The sequence below is a fragment of the Barbus barbus genome (genome assembly GCF_936440315.1).
Source record: "Barbus barbus genome assembly, chromosome: 29".
NCBI classification, from domain to species: domain Eukaryota; kingdom Metazoa; phylum Chordata; class Actinopteri; order Cypriniformes; family Cyprinidae; genus Barbus; species Barbus barbus.
The window spans coordinates 30,704,389-30,726,095 of record NC_136757.1 but is presented as its reverse complement, the minus strand read 5'-3'; the positions used below and the strand labels follow the sequence as shown (position 1 = coordinate 30,726,095).

Sequence of the window (21,707 nt, the reverse complement as noted above, 5' to 3'; positions counted from 1 at the left end):
TAACAGCAATAATATAATAATAATTACGGTAACACTTCACTTGAAGCCTTTATGTAAAATGCATTGTAAAGAGTTATTAAAGGGTATAATGCATTATAATTATTGATAATATGCGTTGTGATACAGTGTAACTTGTCATAAATAATTATAACCGATTGTTATAATTGCATAAAAAAATGCATAGTGTAACATTGAATTGTGTTATAATGAATTAACTGGTTACAATTATTCACGAGATTCTACAGTGCATTATGATCTGCATTACATAATGCGTTAAAACTACTTTTATAATGCATTATACATTAAAGGAAATAAATAAAAAGATAATGAAAAAAAAATAATTAAATAGAGTAATAAAGTTGAAGTTTTCAGTGTGTCAAAGAGTTTGAAAATTTTGATGTTTAGGCTTTTTGTGCCATATACAGATAAGTTGGCTGTTGTTTTGATCTGTGTTTGGATCCCTGCTATTTTTCCAAACTGCTGAAATATCAGCCATCGCTTGATCTGTCCATCAACTTGACTATCATTGTGAGCTAATTACTCTAGTATTTGGAAGTTTAGGTCATGTACACAAAAACGTGATTAAAGGACTGCAGTTGGGAGGATTGCAAAAAAAAAAAAAAAAAGCAAAATTGTGTTCAGTTTCAGTCACTATAGGGAGTATGCAAATAAGGAAATGAAGATGTTTTGTCTATCCTTGAGTGTTAAAATGTTATATATTTGTGACCCTGCAGCACAACAGCAGTCATCAGTAACAGGTATATCTGTAGCAATAGCCAACAATACATTGTATGGATCAAAATTATACATTTCTCTTTTATGACAAAAATCATTAGGATATTAAGATCATGTTCCATGAAGATATTTTGTAAATTTCCTACCGTAAATATATCAAAACTTCATTTTTGATTAGTAATATGCATTGCTAAGAACTTCATTTGAACAACTTTAAAGGAGATTTTCTCAATATTTAGATTTTTTTGCTCCCTCAGATTCCAGATTTTCAAATAGTTGTATCTCAGACAAATATTGTCCGATCATAACAAACCATACATCAATGGAAGATTATTTATTTCGGATATCAGATGATGTATAAAAATGACCCTTGTGACTGGTTTTGTGCTCCAGGGTCACATATAAGGACTTGTGAATTAGCCATGTGTACCGGTCATCTTGCAAACTGACTTCCCAACATATTTGGATTCTGTTTTCATTGCTTGTCTTGTGGATCCAAATAAAAGAGTAAAATGTTTGTGTGTTTCAGGTAAATACATCGCCGCCACGCAGCGTCCGGACGGCACGTGGAGGAAACCGCGGCGGGTGAAGGACGGATATGTTCCACAGGAGGAGGTACCGGTGTAAGCTCGACCGCCGCGATCAGATGCTCCTGTTTCTCTGTTCATGTGTCCGGTCTCCACTAACACGCTTCTCTCCTGTCTGCAGATATGAGAACAAGTACGTCAAGTTCTTCAAGAGCAAACCCGAGCTGCCCCCCGGGATGAGCCCCGAGGACGCCAGCACCGCTGAGAAACAGAGCGACGCCGCCGGACTCTCCAAAAACGCCAAACGCAACATGAAACGCAAAGAGAAGCGCAAACAGCAGAGCCAGAGCCAGCCGGAGGACGTGAAAACCCTGAGCGAGGAACTGGACGATATGAGCATCACCACAGAGGAGAAGACAGCGAGCGACCCGACCGCAGCCACCGCAGAGAAAGCCAAGAAGATAAAGAACCTGCGGAAGAAGCTGCGGCAGGTGGAGGAGCTCCAGCAGAAGGTGGATTCTGGAGAGCTGAAGACCCCCAGCAAGGAGCAGCTGGACAAACTGAGCCGGGGCCAGGCCTTACAGGAGGAGCTGAGGCTGCTGGAAGCAGATCTGTGACAGAGTTTGTACATCAGTCGAAGCTATAGCTACTTCATTCTTGTGTTTTATACATCATGAAGAAACACGGCGGCGTCTTGCGCTCTGGACTCTAGATGCGGGTCGTCCAGAACTCGCACGAGTGCAGACGTCATACGACTCTCTGGGATAGATTAGAGACTGATGGACTGTGGCGTCATCGTTTTTTTTACCACCGTAGTGCATAACGGCATGAAATTACAATGTGTAGACTTGTGTTATATTAAACATATAGCATAACAATCTTCCTGTTTGATGTCCCTGTCTGATCCAGTGTTTACATTCATATCATCTATCATTTTAAAGTAACTGATGTTTTAATGAAATGATCGTGTCGCGAAAAAACAAACAAATACAGCCTTGAGTCTCCAGAAAGACGGGGTCAAATCCTGTTTAATGTGTTTGTCATTAAAGATCTGTGTGTTCTAATGCAGGGACGGATGATTTCCCTAAACACTGTCTAACAGACCCGTCCCAAACACACGTCTGACAAACAAACTCCACAGGAATCAAACTAACAACAACTGACTTACAGTGACTCTAAACATCAAACTGTCACGTCACTAACAACACACACACACACACTCACACTATCTCTCTCTCTCTCACACACACACACACTCACACTATCGCTCTCTCACACACACACACACACACACACTCACACTATCTCTCTCACACACACTCACACTATCTCTCTTTCTCTCACACACACTCACACTATCTCTCTTTCTCTCACACACACACTCACACTATCTCTCTCTCTCTCACACACACACACACACTATCTCTCTTTCTCTCACACACACACACTCGCACTATCTCTCTCTCTCACACACACTCACACTATCTCTCTCTCTCTCACACACACACTCACACTATCTCTCTCTCACACACACACACACACTATCTCTCTTTCTCTCACACACACACACTCGCACTATCTCTCTCTCTCACACACACTCACACTATCTCTCTCTCTCTCACACACACACTCACACTATCTCTCTCTCACACACACACTCACACTATCTATCTTTCTCACACACTCACACTATCTCTCTCTCTCACACACACTCACACTATCTCTCTCACACACACACACACACTATCTCTCTCTCTCACACACACACTCACACTATCTATCTTTCTCACACACTCACACTATCTCTCTCTCTCACACACACACACTCGCACTATCTCTCTCTCTCACTCACACTCACACTATCTCACACACACACACACACTCACACTATCTCTCTCTCTCACACACACTCACACTATCTCTCTCTCTCACACACACACACACACTCACACTATCTCTCTCTCTCACACACACACACTCACACTATCTCTCTCTCACACACACACACACTCACACTATCTATCTCTCTCACACACACACACACTCACACTATCTCTCTCTCTCACACACACACTCACACTATCTATCTTTCTCTCACACACACACACTCACACACACACACACTCGCACTATCTCTCTCTCTCTCTCACACACACACTCACACTATCTATCTTTCTCTCACACACACACACTCACACACACACACTCGCACTATCTCTCTCTCTCACACACACACACACACTCACACTATCTCTCTCTCACACACACACTCACACTATCTATCTTTCTCTCACACACACACACTCACACACACACACTCGCACTATCTCTCTCTCTCACACACACTCACACTATCTCTCTCAATTCAATTCAGAAAGCTTTATTGGCATGACAAAAACATACATTCTGTATTGCCAAAGCATTAAAACAACATAGAAAATTTAGTAAAGCTTATAGAAAATAATAGTAATAATGAAACTAAATAAATGCATTATTACATAAACACATGGCTAGATATAACAAAAAACTAAACAATGCTAACTGTTAATAAAATAAATAATGAATTATAATAATAAATAAAAGATTATACTACAGACATCATGTAACAACTGAACTTAGAAAACTGAACATTGTATAGATGTGTGTAGCTGTAATGTGTGTGTGTTTGTGCTGTGAGTGAGTGTGTGTTTATTGGCTGTTTGTTTCTCTCTGGCTGTCTCTCAGGAGATGACAAGATGCTACAAATCTTGCAGCTATATTACAACATTTGGCTTCTTCGCCAAGAATGAAACAGAGTTTTTGAGTTGGATTATATGTGCTACATTGGGGGAATATTTTATTAATTTTGGGGTAGTATTCGTCTCTGATAGCTTTATATTTTGTGCATTCTGTGAGGAAGTGCAGCTCCGTCTCCGTCACTCCCAGGATGCAGTGCGAGCAGAGTCTGTCCTCACGAGAGAGCCAGGTCTGTCTGCGGCCCGTCTCTACGGCCAGACTGTGTTCACTGAGTCTGTACATCGTCAGTGTTTTCCTGAGTCTCACATCACTCACGGCGCTCAGGTAGATCGCAACAGTGTATTTTCGATTTAGGGCCCAATAACATTCCAGTTTGTGCTGGTTTTTAATGCTGTTTATCCAATGGGTGATGTACTTGTCTTTTTTCTGTGTTTATAATGTGTGTGTGTGTGTGTGTGTGTCCTGAGGCTGGCTGATCTCTGTGTGTGTGAGTGTGTGTGTGTGTCCTGAGGCTGGCTGATCTCTGTGTGTGTGAGTGTGTGTGTGTGCTGAGGCTGGCTGATCTCTGTGTGTGTGAGCTCAGTCAGTCTCAGCACCAGCTGAAGGAGGGGACTCTTACTTACGCTCAGCTCTTGCTGTTTTAGGGCTTTGTAATGGTATGTGTTGGGGTCGCTTGTTTTTAGGTGTTTCCAGAATTTCAGGGCTCTTTTTTGAATGTTTAGAAGCAGAGGGTATTGGCCTAATTCTGCTCTGCATCCGTTGTTTGGAGTTTTTCTTTGAACTTTAAGTATTCTTTTACAAAAATCTAAATGTAGAGTTTCGATCGGGTGTTTTTCCCAATTTAAGAAGTCAAATTTTATAGAAGGACCCCACACTTCACTGCCATATAAAACAATTGGTTCAATTATAGATTTGAAAAGTTGGAGCCAGATTTGGATTGGGATGTCAATTTTAATGGATCTTTTTATGGCATAGAAAGCTCATTCACAGCCAAAGCAAAATTACCGGTTGGAGTTATTTTCAGGCCGAGGTAAGAGTATGTTTTTGTGGTTTCAATGGTTCTGTGTGATAGTGTGAATGTGTGTGTTGGTCCCTGAGATCTGGAGCGTTTCTGGAACATCATTACTCTAGTTTTTTGGAGGTTGACCGTCAGGGCCCAGGTCTGACAGTAATCCTCCAGCAGATTCAGGCTGTCCTGAAGCCCCTCTTCAGTGGGCGACAGGAGGACCAGGTCATCTGCGTAGAGAAGACACTTTATCTCTGTGTCGTGTAGAGTGAGACCTTGAAAGGGGGCGTGTTCTAATGTGTTGGCCAATTGGTTGATGTAGATGTTGAAGAGGGTGGGGCTTAAACTGCATCCCTGTCTCACTCCACGCCCCTGGGGGAAGAATTCGGTTCTTTGGTTCCCAATTTTAACCGCACAATGGCTGGCTGTGTACATTGATTTGATCAAATCATAGAATTTTCCCCCTATTCCACTGTCGATAAGTTTTAGGTATAGTCCTTCATGCCAGATTGAATCGAATGCTTTCTTGAAATCAACGAAACAAGCAAAACGTTTTCCTTTGTTTTGATGTACATATTTGTCAATTAGTGTTTGTAATGTAAAAATGTGATCGGATGTGCGACATTTTGTAAGAAAGCCAGTTTGGCATTTACTCAAGGCATTGTGCTTCGTAAGGAAGTGTAACAGTCTGGTGTTTAAGATGCTACAGAACACCTTCCCCAGGTTACTGTTCACACAGATGCCTCGGTAGTTGTTGGGGTCTAGTTTATCTGCGTTCTTGTGAATGGGGCTGATGAGGCCCTTGTTCCAGATCTCAGGGAAGAACCCGACACACAGAACATCATTGAAGAGTTTTAGCATGGCCAGTTTGAAGCTTTGCTCTGTGTGTTTCAGCATCTCGTTCAGGATGCTGTCGACACCACAGGCTTTCTTGGGCTCAAGGACCCGTAATTTATCTTCCAATTCTTTCATTGTTATGGGGAAATCTAAGGGGTTTTGATTCGCTTTAATCGATCTTTCTAAATTGTCTAGTTTATTAATTATTTGGGTTGGGCTATATAATTCTTGGAAATGAGTTTTCCACGTCTCCCCATCTTGGATAGCCAGAATTTCTTGATTTGGTTTGTATAATAATTTCCATTTATCCCAAAATTTGTGTGAATTTATAGATTTTTCAATTTCTTCAAACTGGTTTTGCAAAAACTGTGCTTTTTTCCGCCGGAGTGTGGCTTTATATAGTTTTAGTGCCTCACAGTAATGAAGGCGGAGGATTATCTGGTTGTCTGTGTTTCTGATTTGATAGATTTCTGAGGTTTTTTCTCAGAGTCTTACAGTCCAAATCAAACCATTTGTCAGTATCTAAACATTTTTTCTTTGGTTTAACAATGGTCAAATGGCTTTTTTGTGCTGTTTTGTATAATATGTTGTTTAGATCTTGTACTTCCTGATTGATGCCGAATTGATTTTTAGGGTATGCCTGTGTTTGGGATGAGTGTAAGAGGGACTGTATTTCTGGAGATTCAACAGCATTGATGTAATTTGTGGCTCTGTTTTCTGTCCATTTGAATGACATAATTTTGATCATTTGATATAGTGTCCTAATTGGTGTGGGTGATGTTTCAGATTGCTTTATATAGAGTGTGATTTGGCTGTGGTCTGAGAAAGGTTTCAGGGGTTTGACTGTGAATGCTCTCAAAGAGGAAAGGTGGAGATCTGTGATGGTATAATCTACAGTGCTGTTACCGAGAGCTGAGCTGTAGGTGTATCGGCCGAGCGAGTCTCCTCGCAGTCTTCCGTTGACGATGTACAGAGCTGCAGCAGCTGCCGTCCGTGAGCGTTCACTGTCTGATCACAGTTTTCTCTGGCGGGGTAAGAAGGGTACAAGTCGTTATTGCCAGTGATGAATCTGGTACCGTGTGGTTCTAAGAAATCTAATTGTTCTCCGGTTCTAGCGTTTAAATCACCCATAAGCAGCACGTTTCCCTGGGCCTGGAAATGGCTGATTTCTTGTTCAATGTTTTGAAAGGTTTCCTCTTGGAAATACGGAGACTCGAGGGGGGGTATATATATGGCACAAAGGAAAACAGGCTGAGATGCTGATATTAATCCTTTTTGTATTTTCAGCCACAGGTGGTATTGATCTCTCTTAACTAATTCTATGGCCAGTTCAGATTGAATCCAGATGATCATCCCTCCCGAGTCTCTCCCCTGTGTGACTGATGTGAGTTTGACTGATGGTAATATTATCTCTCTGTATCCCGAGGGACAGCCAGTGAACACATCTCCTCTACACCAGGTCTCCTGTAAGATGATGACATCTATGTCTTCAAGTTCTTTCATAAAGTCACAATTTCTACTTTTTAGGCCAAAGATTGAGGAGTTTAGACCTTGAATATTCCATGTAGAAAAACTAAGTGATTTCATCACAAACTTTTAAAATAATCTGTATGGTTTGTTTGCTATTTTGAGAAAAGAGAATGATACAAAAATACAATGAGTAAAAGAAAATAATGAATGATGGAAGTAATGTTATGGTAGAAACTCAAAAACATCAACAAATCCATTTTAAATTACATGTACACTTATACTAACAATGTGGCTTGGTAAATGGTATATCTAAGTATATATATATATATATATACATATATATACATACACATATACACATACATATATATATATATACACAGAGATATTTTTCTATATATATATTTTCTGTTTTTTTTTTTTTTTTTTTTTTACCACTGTCCACTGTGTGTGAGTAAGTGAGAGCAGATGATACTCAGCATGTGTTGGATGTCGTGGAGTTCAGCGTTAGCTCGGCTCGCTCCTCCGCTGACAGCTTGGGCGTAGCTCGGTCTGTCTGGCTGGGCCGGGCTCTGCTGTGGTCGAGCTTCAGCCGCTGGAGCGTTGGGGCTGTTATATGACAGTCTCTGTCCGTACGGATACTCTCTGGGCGCTGAAGCTCTGTGTGGACCCCTGAGAGCTGAAGGTCTGGGCGGTGCTCCGGTCGGGGCTCTAGATGAGGTGTTGGCTGGGATGTAGTTTCCTGAGGTGTGTCTCGTTGGGTTGGCTGGGTTAAGACTGGTTCTACTTGTCTGGTTGGTCCTGTTTAGAGCGACATCTTTGAGTTTCTTTGCAAAAATATGTACCAGGTTCTTATAAAGGTGGACGTGGTCATATAGGCAGTCGGTGTCCAGGTCTGGATGGTGGGCCAAGTGTACGTTGGGCAGGAGGGCACAGTGTCTGGAGATGCTAGAGTTTATTTTATTAATTGTTTTGGGATGGAAATTTTCCTCTGGAGTAGAGTGGACAGGGTGATTTTTGAGTTGGGGAAGGTTTCTCTAGTTTTTTCCACGACGGCTCTGAGGGAGTCAGACACTCGGTCCTGTTGGCTCCGCAGGTCGTTGGTGCCCGTGTGGATTATGATGTGGCTGGGTCGGCCTAGCTGGGATTCTGTCAGGAGCTCCAGGGCTTTGTCGGTGGTGGGACACCAGAATTTAACAGCTCTGTGTCGGGGGAAAAGTTTCTTTGTATCAATGAATTTGCCGTTTGAATCAATGAGTAGAGCTACTTCAGGTTCCTCTGTGCTGGTTTGTGCTGGGCTGTTGTGAGACGAGGGCTGATGCTGTTGTGCTGGGGAGCCTGACAGGGGGCGCTGTGATGGCTGTGAGCTGTCTGGGCCGGGTCTCTCTGAGTCTGCGCTGAGGGGTGGGTGTTGACTCCCTGTGTTAGGTGAGTTTGGGGTGGAGGGCAATGTTTGAGCTCTGTGGGTCTGTGCTGGTTCTTCTCTGGCCAGGAGGAGTTCTCTCATCTGCTCTTTCAGGGCCTGGATCTCACTGTTCAGCTGTTCTCTCTGCTCTCTGTCCTCCTGTATCTCTCTCAGCTGCTCTTTCAGGGCCTGGATCTCGCTGTTCTGCTGCTCTCTCTCCTCCTGTATCTCTCTCATCTGCTCTTTCAGGGCCTGGATCTCGCTGTTCTGCTGCTCTCTCTCCTCCTGTATCTCTCTCATCTGCTCTTTCAGGGCCTGGATCTCGCTGTTCTGCTGCTCTCTCTCCTCCTGTATCTCTCTCATCTGCTCTTTCAGGGCCTGGATCTCGCTGTTCTGCTGCTCTCTCTCCTCCTGTATCTCTCTCAGCTGCTGCCTCATCTCTAGTGTGGACTTTTCTCTGTCCTGTAGCTGGAGTCTCAGTGCGGTCAGCTCACACTGATAGCTGTCCTTCTCCGTCTGAAGCGTTCTCATCTGCTGGGTGAGGGCTGTCAGTCTCTGTGTTTGCTGCTCTGTGTTCTGCTGGAGTTCAGTATGAGCTGCACATGTGTGTGACTGCTGCTGTTTGAGCACCGTTTCTCTGAGCTGCACCATCTCCATCTCCAGCTTCATGAAGTGCTCCTGAAGTATAGGGATGGATTTGAGCAGGGATGGGATGTTCTCAGTTTTAGCCGTTTCTGCAGGAGTGGGCCTGAGATCTGAGCTGCTGTTCTGTGGATTCTGTTCTGATGACAGACTCTCAGATAGCAAAGCTTTCTCGTGTTTCACAGTTTCAGCTATTGCTCTGTAGTCAGCCTGGAATAACTTCAGGTTCCCCTGTACCATGACTGTTCCGTTTTTGTAGATGTTCACAGTCATCATAGTGCTATCGGGGTCTTGTGGTTCTCTGATTTTGACTTTCCAGCCATTACAGATGCCTTCTTTTTTTACAGAGGGGTAATGTTTGATGATGGCTTTATGCCAGGGCCTGGGGTGATCAGAGAAGAAAATGAGGTTGCAGATTTCTCCAGTTTTGAATAGATCTGCAAACAGAGTCTCTGGATTGTTAGAAAGAAGTTTCTGTTTCTAGTTTTTCCTTGCAGAGTCAGTTCTGATCTCAGAGGGATACTGTATGGTGGTGAGTGGGGAGCTCATCTGCATATGGCAGTGGGGTGATGGCAGCTGCTGCTCTGATTGGCTGATTTTCTCTGGCTCATTTGAATTGATACATTGAGGAATCCCAGATTGTGGGCTAGCCATAGCTTTAGCTTTATAGCATTTTAGCTTATAAAAATACAAAAATGATAAATTTTATCCCCTTATATTTGGAAAAAACCTGGTGTTGAGTACTACAGTGATTGTTGGTTCTTTGTTGTCACTTTGGTTAAAAGCAACTTCTAAATGCATAAATTTAACTTGTTTTACAAATGTAATACCATCCACTGGAGAATTAATGAAGTTTTGGGGAAAGTGTTATCAGCACAATGTTTTAAAACGCACTCCTCAATCCTCATGCTCCACCACTCGTCTGCTCACAGCCTAATTATAGCAGTAATTATAAACTCCACACTTCCTCTCGCTCAACTCAACACTCTCATGAGAATCCGCTTGTTTGTGCTGTTTGACAGACAACGACCCCCTCATAGGAATAATTAAAAAAGTAATAATTTTATTACGGAGACAAAATGAAGTATTTGAGCCTAACAAACGGGGACGTCACAGAACTGGCGCCTGATTTTGATCACAAAGCCTCGTTAAATCTGCTGAGGTCACCAGACAGGAAGGTCACTCGTGGGCACTAATGGCTTTTCCACCTGACTCCTGCGGTGTGATGTCACTTCCTGCTGGAGCGCTCAGGCCTCAGAGCGTTTGATGGATGGATGCTCTGCTCGTGGGCACACACTTGTTTGTTCTGCACAGCATAGCATCTGATGTTCTGATGACCGCAAGGATCTGGAGCAAAACTCAGACACACCCAGACGAGTCTCACACATACGAGCCCAGCTCCGGATCTCACAGCTGCAGAGATGCGAGTCCTGGTCCTGATGACGCTCTCGTCACTGTGTGCCGCTCTGGATCCTGCGGCGCTGAAGCAGGCCACGGTAAGAACTCCTCTCTGTTTCTGTTCCTGTGTCAGACTTACGTGATTATTCTAGAGTTGTGCTGAGCTCATTCTCCTGTCTGTGTCTCTCAGGTCTATCTGAAGCAATACGGTTATTTACCTTCATCATCCAGCGCTGATCCTCAGAGGATTCAAACTGAGCAAATCAATGAGGCACACAGAGAGAGAGAGACACACACACACACACAGACGCACACTCACACACACACACACACACGCACGCACACTCACACGCTCTCACACACACACACACACACACACACACACACTCAGAATCAATGGGGTAAGCTGTGCCACCTTTACTTACTTTGTCCATTAGCAAAGAAGAAATGAGAGAAAACCCAAACTCCTAAATCTGGTTCAGGGTGTCTGTCTGCTCTCCACTCAAAGTGTCTGTAACTAAAGGAACACATCAATGAGCATGATTAATTAAAAACACAAACAAACCCAAGCATCTCGTTCCAAAGTCTCGTTCTCTTATCCTGCCGCAGGTGACAAATAAAACACTGTTGGGTTTCCTCGAAGCCGTCCGCTCTGAGATCTCTGTGTGTAATGTTTCAGGATCTGGGCTGTCTGGACGCCAGCACGCTGACTGTGATGAGAGCGGCCCGCTGCGGCCTGAGCGAATCCTTCAGCCGCACGCTGACATACTGAGTCCTGGGTGAGACACAGCGTCGCTTCACCTGTGCTTAATAACACTGATCAAACATGAAGCACTGCACTGACAATCAAGCGTAGCATAAGTCTTAAGTGACCATTTGTGACTCTGGACCACAAAACCAGTCATAAGGGTCAGTTTTGTGAAATTGAGATTTACAGGTGCATCTCAATAAATTAGAATGTCGTGAAAAAGTTCATTTTTTCTTGTAAGTTATTTCAAAAAGTGAAACTTTCATATATTTTATATTCATTACATGTAAAGTAAAACATTTAAAGTTTTTTTTGTTTTAATTTTGATGATTAGAGCTTACAGCTCATGAAAGTCAAAAATCAGTATCTCAAAATATTAGAATATTTAGATTTGAGTTTCAATTAATGACCATCTCTACAGTATAAATTCCGGGTCTCTCTTGTTCTTTGAAACCACAATAATGGAGAAGACTGCTGACTTGGCAATGATCCAGAAGATGAACATTGACAGCCTCCACAAAGAGGGTAAGTGACAGAGGGTCATTACTGAAAGCTGTGGCTGTTCACAGAGTGCTGTATCAAAGCATATTAAATGCAAAATTGACTGGAAGGAAGAATTTGGTTAGGAAAAGGTGCACAAGCAACAGGGATGACCACAAGCTTGAGAATACTGTCAAGCAAAGCTGATTCAAACACTTGTGAGAGCTTCACGAGGAGTGGACTGAAGCTGGAGTCAGTGCATCAAGAGTCTCCACGCTCAGACGTCTTCAGGAAAAGAGCTACCAAGCCACTTCTGAACCAGAGACAACGTCAGAAGCATCTTACCTGGGCTGTGGAGAAAAAGAACTGGACTGTTGCTCAGTGGTCCAAAGTCCTTTTTTCAGATGAAAGTAAATTTTGCATTTCATTTGGAAATCAAGGTCCCAGAGTCTGGAGGAAGAGTGGAGAGGCACAGAATCCATGTTGCTTGAAGTCCAGTGTGAAGTTTCCACAGTCAGAGATGATTTGGGCTGCATGTCATCTGCTGGTGTTGGTCCACTGTGTTTTCTGAAGTCCACAGTCAACGCAGCCATCTACCAGGACATTTTAGAGCACTTCATGCTTCCTTCTGCTGACAAGCTTTATGGAGATGCTGAGTTCATTTTCCAGCAGGACTTGGCACCTGCCCACACTGCCAAAGGTACCAAAAGCTGGTTCAATGACCATGGTGTTACTGTGCTTGATTGGCCAGCAAACTCGCCTGACCTGAACCCCATAGAGAATCTCTGAGGTATTGTCAAGAGGAAGATGAGAGACACCAGACCCAACAATGCCCGCTATCAAAGCAACCTGGGCTTCCATTACACCTGAGCAGTGCCACAGACTGATCACCTCCATCACCTCCATGCCACGCCGAATTGATGCAGTAATTAAAGCAAAAGGAGCCCCTACCAAGTATTGAGTAAATATACAGTAAATGAACATACTTTCCAGAAGGCCAACAATTCACTAATTTTTTTTATTTTTATTGGTCTTATGTAGTATTCTAATTTGTTGAGATGTGAGTGAATTGGTGGGTTTTTGTTAAATGTGAGCCTAAATCATCACAATTAAAAGAACCAAAGACTTAAACTACTTCAGTCTGTGTGCACTGAATTTATTTAATACACAAGTTTCACAATTTAAGTTGAATTTCTAAAAGCTGAATAAATAATCTTTCCATTGATGTATGGTTTGTTATGATAGGACAATATTTGTCTGAGATACAACTATTAGAAAATCTGGAATCTGAGGGAGCAAAAAAATCTAAATATTGAGAAAATCTCCTTTAAAGTTGTTCAAATGAAGTTCTTAGCAATGCATATTACTAATCAAAAATGAAGTTTTGATATATTTACAGTAGGAAATTTACAAAAATATCTTCATGGAACAGTGGCGTAAGAAGAGACTGACGTATCGCATCTATAACCATGCTTCGGCTCTGGGTTGGTCTGGGACGCAAGCGGCGGTTCACACAGCCTTCGGTTACTGGAGTGCCGTCAGTCCGCTTCTCTTGCAGGAGGTCAGGGCAGGTCACGCCGACATCAACATCGCCTTCCACAGGAGAGACCAGGGCTGCCCTGTCGCTTTCGACGGACCCGGTGAGATGTGCTGCCTTTCTAAACATGTTTCCAGAAAACAGTAGATGTTAGGGTTTGAAATGACTCCTCTAGGTATTTGCATGCAATTCAGTTTTGAAATACACCTCCTCTGTTGAGTGTGAAAGCATGTTTCTGACACTAAATAATTTTATCTCACAATTCTGACTTTATTTCTTGAAATTGTGACTTAATTCCTCAGAATTGTGATCTAATTCTGTGAAAAATGCCACTGAAAAGGTTTATGCAAGTTTTACAAAGGTCAGTTTAAGACTTGTTGCAAGACAATTTAAAGGACATTCAAGGATAAATTTAAGGGAACACAATATGCCAATGCAATGTCCTTCCAACCGATCTACATTACTTTTTAATTAATTTTACACACAGAAAAAACAGCTTAACTAGAACATGGATTTTTTTTGTTACAGCACCTTCTGAACACACTGCAGTAAAGTGCTGTTCTTCCTCAGTATTCTTGTCTTGTTGTCCAGTGCAAATGACTAAAGATTGACAAACGAACATGACATATGATAGGAAGTCAAGTCAAGTCAGCTTTATTTATATAGTGCTTTTAACAATACAGATTGTGTCAAAGCACTTAACAGTATCAGATTGGAGGATAGAGTGTCAATAATGTATAAAAATAAGATCTAAGAAAGTCTTGTTTTGAGAAATGTATCAAAATGAAGTGAATTAATGATAATAGAAGAACAAATATCAACCAAAAAATCTAATTCAAAGGGAAAACAAGTTTTCAATCCCCATTGGCAGATGTATGTTCTTGTTTTAATCAAACTCACTTCATTTTGTTCAATTTCTAAGAGTACAAGACTTTATATCTTCATTCTGCATCTGCAGTAAATGTATCTTGATTTCAGGATGTTTAGATGTTTGTACTGGAAAACAAGACAGAAATACTGAGGAAGATATTCAGTTCAAGCAACATTTAATGCCACGACTTTATGAATTTAACCCCCGGTTTCACAGACAAGGCTTAAGCCTAGTCCTAGACTAAACTGTAAATCTTAGCTGTTTCAAATGAAATAAACTTGCACTGACTGATCTTAAAATATATCAGTGACTTTCTTTTGTCTCAAGATGCGCCCCAGTAATGTTTTTTTCTAAGCATGTTTATAAAAATTACTTAAATGTCCTAATTGAACTATGGCCTAATCCCGGCATAGTCTAAGCCCTGTCTGTGAAACCGGGCCTAAGAGTCTCTGCTCAGATTAAGATCTTTTAAATGCTTTAAAATTTCTGTAAGCGAGAAAGAAGACTTTTTAACTCTTTCCACCGCCAGCGTTTTTGCTGATTTTCACTAAAATTTTATGGCCCCTATACATTTTTGTATGAATATCTAAACATGCAATACATCAAACTAAAGATCAGACCCTCTACTTTAAAAAAAAAAAACAGTTTTATTCTAGCGTCAAGCATGTTTTTTTTTTATCAACACTTGAATGTAGGTAGGTTTCATAAAAAAAAGCAACATTTTAAGCAAAAAGCTGAGAAAATCACATTTTTATCAAATACTACATCTGGATCATATTCAGTAATATTATCAAAGCAAAGGTGCAGTAAATGGCTTTCATCAGTCTCCCAAAGCTTCACAGGCCTTTAACACTTTCTGGATCCACATTTCATTCTGTAACATACGCATACTTCCTCCTCTGTGTTTTTGATCGGCTCTTTCCAGACTCATTCAGGAGATGTGTAATAGCGCCCCCTAGTGTATAACAGTGAAAACATGCAGGGAAAGAGGTAACGTATCTACTGTCCGGTCTAGGGCAGGTTTTGGGACACGCTGAGCGCCTGGAGTCCGGCACGGTTCACTTCGATGCGGATGAGGTTGTGGCGGACCATGAGATAGGCCACGCCCTGGGACTAGGCCACTCCCAGTTCCACAGAGCGCTCATAGGCCCCGTGTTCACGGGATACCGCCGCGACTTCAGACTGCACCCTGACGACATCCGTGGCATACAGGCTCTGTACGGTAAGAGCATGCAGTCGTGCTTCTGTTTGACCAATAACAGGCCAAAGCTGATATCAGCTCTTGCAGGAAAACCTGTGGACAAAGCCTCCGCTGCTCAGAGAAAGCCTGTGCCGGCTCCCTGCACCGCGGGACTGGACGCCATTATGCTGGGTAACAGCACCGCTGACCTCTGATCAGTCCAGCACCTGAGGCGGTCACTCATGTCCTTGTTCTTTTCCACTCAGGGGCCACAAGACATTTGCTTTCAGGGGTCATTACGTGGGTAGATTACTTAAAAATTGCAATCCGTTACTGATTCCAGATTACATGACAAAAATTGTAGTCAGTAACGTAATCCGTTACATTACACATTTTAGGTAATATAATCAGATTACTTTTAGATTACTTTTGATGTAACTTATCACATTGATTTAAATAGCATTATCTTGTACCATAATGATGTAAAAAATGCAAAGAGTAAGAAAACTTGTTCCATTCATTATAATTTACAACATGAAGCGCATTAAACATTATATTTAATTAAGGTTTCCCAAAAGGGTTCATAAAGGAACTGCAGGGGGGTTGTGAATTTAATGAAAATCTGACAAGTAATTAAATCTTAAAATATTACAATTATAATAAATAATTTTAAAACAAACTTCACTCGGCGGCCATATTTTCAACGCCTCCAGGCAGCTCGTACAAGACCTTCATGAATGGGGGAATCCTGAAATCTCAAAAACTGCTCGCTGAACTCAATTAAATTACATGTCGAATCAGCAACAAAAATCTAAAATTAATTGCCCCATGAATGTTGTCACTTATGCTCAAATAGCGTTTAAAAAGCTTATTTTTCAGGCTAGACCAGCCAATGCGCATGCGGAGTGCGTAAGACTGCTCATGTGCATTGACTGGTTTCTATGGGAAATTTGGCTCTTTCATTTAGAAGGTGGAACTATTCCTCCATATTGCGCTTTGCAGTTTCTCCCATTCATAAGTATAGGAGTGAACCATCTTTGTATTTCTAAAGTCTTTGTTTTAAAATAACAATTAAAATAAAACACTTACTAAAAAAGATGCCGTGTGATCATTAATCAACATCAAAGAAACCGTGAACATGCAAATGTGATACTTAATTATTGAAACATTTATTTTAAAATCTCAGGGGTACTTAAAGCAAATACATTTGGTAAACAAAGTTTAGATGACAAAAAGTTTTGGACTGCCTGCATTACATGTAACTAAGAAATAATGTGAATATGTGCATTTTAATTAGTTAGCCTATAGTTAGCCTTCACTGAAACCTGGCTGAGTGAAAACATCCCGGATAACATGCTTCATTTGCCGGGATATCAGCTGTTCAGATCAGACCGCATCACGGAGCTAACGGGGAAAACGAGAGGTGGTGGACTATGTTTCTACATAAATGAAGGTTGGTGTTCAGATGTAACAACTCTGAAGAAGATGTGTTCTCCTAATTTGGAGGCCTTCTTCATAAACTGTAAGCCGTTCTATTCACCCCGAGAGTTTTCCTCCTTCATTCTCGTGAATGTGTACGTGCCTCCGGACGCGTGCGTGAGCGCCACGATGCAACAGCTGGCCGAACAAATATCTGAAACAGAGTAAAGGTACCCGGACTCTTTTTTAATCATTCTTGGAGATTTTAATAAAGCAAATCTCTCCCGCGAACTGCCAAAATACAGACAGCATGTTACATGTCCCACCAGAGACAGTAATATATTGGATCATTGTTACACAATAATTAAAGATGCATATCACTCTGTCCCACGGGCAGCTCTGGGGCTCTCTGATCACTGTTTGGTTCATCTCATACCGACCTATAGGCAAAAACTCAAATCTTCGAAGCCTGTATTAAGAACTGTTAAGAGATGGACTAATGAAGCAGAGCAAGATTTAAAAGCTTGTTTTGACCTCACTGATTGGAGTGTTTTTGAAGCTGCTGCCACCGATCTGGTCGAGCTCACAGAGACTGTAACATCATATATCAGTTTCTGTGAGGATATATGCATCCCCACCAGGACATTCTTATCATTCAATAATGATAAACCGTGGTTTACTGGGAAACTCAAACAGCTTCGTCAGGCCAAAGAGGACGCTTACAGAAGTGGGGATAAAATCTTGTATAACCAGGCCAGGAACCGACTAACAAAGGAGATCAGAGTGGCTAAAAAGAACTACTCTGAGAAGTTGAAAAAAGAACTTTCAGCCAACGATCCGGCGTCGGTATGGACTGGTCTGAGGAACATCACCATGTACAAGACACCACCCCCACAGTCTGTGGAGAATCAACAACTGGCTGACGATCTCAATGTGTTCTACTGCAGATTTGAAAAGGCCAGACTGACACCCAGCACCCGCTCTGATCTGCACTTCACACATTCACCTTCCCCCCTGCAACCCCTCTTACTCCCTCCCCCACCATTCTACCTGCGTTTAAAGTCTGTGCAGAGGATGTGAACCGGGTCTTCAGAAAACAGAAATCTAGGAAAGCTTCAGGACCAGACGGTATTTCACCTGCCTGTCTAAAAGTCTGTGCTGACCAATTGGCCCCCATCTTTACACAAATCTTCAACAGATCTCTGGAGCTGTGTGAAGTTCCCCGCTGCTTCAAACGCTCCACCATCATTCCCGTCCCCAAAAAGCCCAAAATCACTGGACTTAATGACTACAGACCTGTCGCACTCACGTCTGTGGTCATGAAGTCACTTGAGAGACTGGTCCTGGCCTACCTGAAGGACATCACTAGACCCTTGCTGGATCCTCTTCAGTTTGCCTATAGAGCAAACAGGTCTGTGGATGACGCTGTCAATATGGGACTGCATTACATCCTGCAACACCTTGACAAACCTGGGAATTATGCAAGGATCTTATTTGTGGACTTCAGCTCGGCCTTCAATACCATCATACCTGACCTTCTCTCAGACAAACTGAGACAGCTCTCTGTGCCCTCCTCCATCTGTCAGTGGATCACCAGCTTCCTGACAGACAGGCAGCAGCTAGTGAGGCTGGGCAAACTCACATCCAGGACTCTCACCATCAGCACTGGCGCCCCTCAGGGTTGCGTTCTCTCCCCACTGCTCTTCTCCCTCTACACGAATGATTGCACATCAAAGGACCCCTCTGTCAAGCTCCTGAAGTTTGCGGACGACACTACAGTCATAGGCCTCATCAAGGACGGTGACGAGTCTGCTTACAGACAGGAAGTTGAGCAGCTGGCTGTCTGGTGCAGCCTTAACAACCTGGAGCTGAACACGCTCAAAACTGTGGAGATGATAGTGGACTTCAGGAGAAACCCCCCTGCTCTCCCCCCACTCACCATCATGAACAGCACTGTGACTTCAGTAGAGTCATTCAGATTCCTGGGCACCACCATCTCCCAGGACCTGAAGTGGGACAATCACATTGACTCTACTGCGAAAAAGGCCCAGCAGAGGCTGTATTTCCTCCGCCAGCTAAGGAAGTTCAACCTGCCTCAGGAGCTGCTGAAACAGTTCTACTCTGCAATCATCGAGTCTGTCCTATGTTCTTCTATAACTGTTTGGTTTGGTTCAGCTACCAAAACAGACATCAGAAGACTACAACGGACAGTTAGGACTGCTGAGAGGATTATCGGTGCCCCTCTGCCCAGCCTCCAAGAACTTTACACCTCCAGAGTGAGGAAAAGGGCTAAGAAAGTCACTCTGGACCCCTCACACCCAGCTCACTCTCTCTTTGTACTGTTGCCCTCTGGCCGGCGCTACAGATCACTGAGCACCAGAACAGCCAGACACAAGAACAGTTTTTTCCCTCAGGCCGTATCCCACCTGAACAACACATAACACACCCCGGTACGGTACATCTGTAAATAACCCATCAAACCTTCATCTGTACATAGGACACATGCATGTTCACAGTTCTGTCTATGGTCATGTCTCTTTTCTGTATATTTTTATTTTTATTACTATTGTTATTCTTAATTATTGTATATTCTCTTCATTAGTGTTCTTTATCACCTTAATTATATGTTGTCTGCACTATGTTTGTACTTTCTGTACTGGAAGCTCATAACACCAAGACAAATTCCTTGTGTGTGCAAACACTCTTGGCAATAAAGCTCTTTCTGATTCTGATTCTGATTAATAAGACATGGTTAAAAAACCTACAGAGTAATAATAAAAATAAAAATTAATGTGTTCATCAGTAGTTGATGCAATGTTGAAACACTACTTAAACCTGAAATTATTTTTGTAAATCCAGTGGTCAAATACTGTCGCCGCCTGACTAATGACTGATCCACTGTAAAAAACAACAACAAAAAACTTGACAACTTAAAATTGGCTCAACTTTTTTCCTTTTTTGTTTTTTTACAGTGTGTGAATATCCACAAAACTGGACTATATATGGTAGCTGACAAATAAAAATTGGACTGTGTCCTATGGTTTGACAGCAAAAATGGAAAAAAACAAATAAAATGAGAAAAATGTATCTTCATTCTTAGAGTTACATGACAGAGGTTTATTGTCAATGTTAGAGTTTGTCAAGTACCCATATACATATATAATGTGTATATAATCGGTAGGCTATTTTAGAAAGGAAAATTTTAAAGATGAAAAAGAGAAATTAGGGAGACTCAATGAATTATGAATAATTTATTGCTATTGTGTGAATAATATGTAATCATGTAATCCATAAAAAAATAACTGTAGTCTGATTACAAGCATTTTAAAATGTAATTTACTCTAATTACAAGTACTTAATTTTTGGAATCTGATTACGTAATCCAGATTACCTGTAATCAGTTACTACCCAGCTCTGCGTGTGGACCGTCTCAGAATCGCAATATAACGCTCCGGCTCCCATTAAAGCCCTGTGGAAAGATCTCCCTTTTAATTTTTAAGAAATATGCATTACCTTGATCAAAAGTGACAGTAAACACATTTATAAAGTTCTTCTGAACTTCAAAGAATCTTGAAAAAAGTTTCCACAAAAATATTGTGCAGCACAACTGTGTTCAACATTGATAATAATCAGAAATGTTTGAGCAGTAAATCAGTATATTATTATGATTTCTGAAGATCATGTGACACTGAAGACTGGAGTAATGATGCTGAAAATACAGCTGCAGATCACAGAAATACATTACACTTTAACACATATTCACATAGAAAACAGCTGATTTACATTCTAATATTATTTCACATTTTTACTGTATTATTTGATCAATAAATGCAGCCTTGGTGAACAGAAGAGAGTTCATTAAAAAAACATTTAAAAATCATGTTTCCAAACTTTTTTTAAGTACTGTATCTGCTGAAACTGACCTAGAATGTAAGTACAAGAAAACACCATTTTAACAAACGCTGCTGTAATTTCAATGTGGAACATTTATTGTTTTTATTGTTACTGTACCTGATGGTCACAGGAGATAAAGTCTGGAGATATTCCGGCTTTAAACTGGACCACGGCTACCCGAAACGCCTCACCATTCCCTCCAACATCCAGGCGGCGTTCTTCCTCCAGAGCCGGCGCGCGCTGGTCTTCATCAAGGTGACAGAGTCCTGCAGGAGAGCAGCGTTTGTTCTGGTGTGACAGTGATTGTGTGTTTGCTCCGCAGGGATCAGAGTACTGGCTCTGGGATGAACTGGGATCAGCTGAACCCATGCGGCTCTACCCCAGACCTCTGGCTCAGCTCAGGTTTTCCCCGGGATCTGGATGCTGCCTTCAGTGCGAGCGATGGACACGTCTATGTGTTCAGCGGAGAGCGCTTCTGGAGCCTGAGTCCTGCGCTGACGCTGGAGAAGGGCGCTCCGCTCCGCTCCAGAGAGAGATGGATGCGGTGTGACGACTAACTCTACATTCATCAACATACAGTCAAACCAAACATTATTCAGACAGCTTCAGCATTTCTCACGTCATCACAGTTTATTCACTGTAGTTTAGAAAATGGTGATAAAATATGAGAAGAACTCAGAGTTAAACTGTCAGAACAAATTCACATTGATAATGTCAGATAACTTTGATAGAAAGGTACACTGAATGAATGAATGATGCGTTTATATAGCTCTTTATTGTGTATTTCTGTACACCCAAAGCGCTTTACAATCATGTGGGAGG

At 42.0% G+C, this 21,707-nt stretch overlaps 2 protein-coding genes across 3 annotated transcripts in view; both read left to right on the top strand.

The window, feature by feature from the left end:
• Positions 1-2,142, top strand: part of LOC306849847 (partner of Y14 and mago B-like) — a 6,010-nt gene extending 3,868 nt beyond the window's left edge. The window contains exons 2-3 of one of the 2 annotated variants that reach the window (XM_079385205.1): positions 1,265-1,358; positions 1,444-2,142. In XM_079385205.1, coding sequence (XP_079241331.1) covers positions 1,265-1,358; positions 1,444-1,879 — 530 coding nt within the window. In that variant the 3' untranslated portion in view covers positions 1,880-2,142. The remainder of the gene's footprint in view (positions 1-1,264; positions 1,359-1,443) is intronic. The other variant, XM_079385204.1, reaches the window with a different exon arrangement.
• Positions 2,143-13,407: 11,265 nt separating this feature from the next.
• Positions 13,408-21,442, top strand: LOC306849145 (matrix metalloproteinase-19-like; the record flags this gene model as incomplete). The annotated part of the gene is made up of 4 exons (XM_079383985.1): positions 13,408-13,624; positions 15,408-15,764; positions 21,016-21,166; positions 21,208-21,442. 4 exons carry the CDS (start codon positions 13,408-13,410, stop codon positions 21,440-21,442), a joined length of 960 nt encoding a protein of 319 aa, XP_079240111.1.
• Positions 21,443-21,707: the final 265 nt, after the last annotated feature.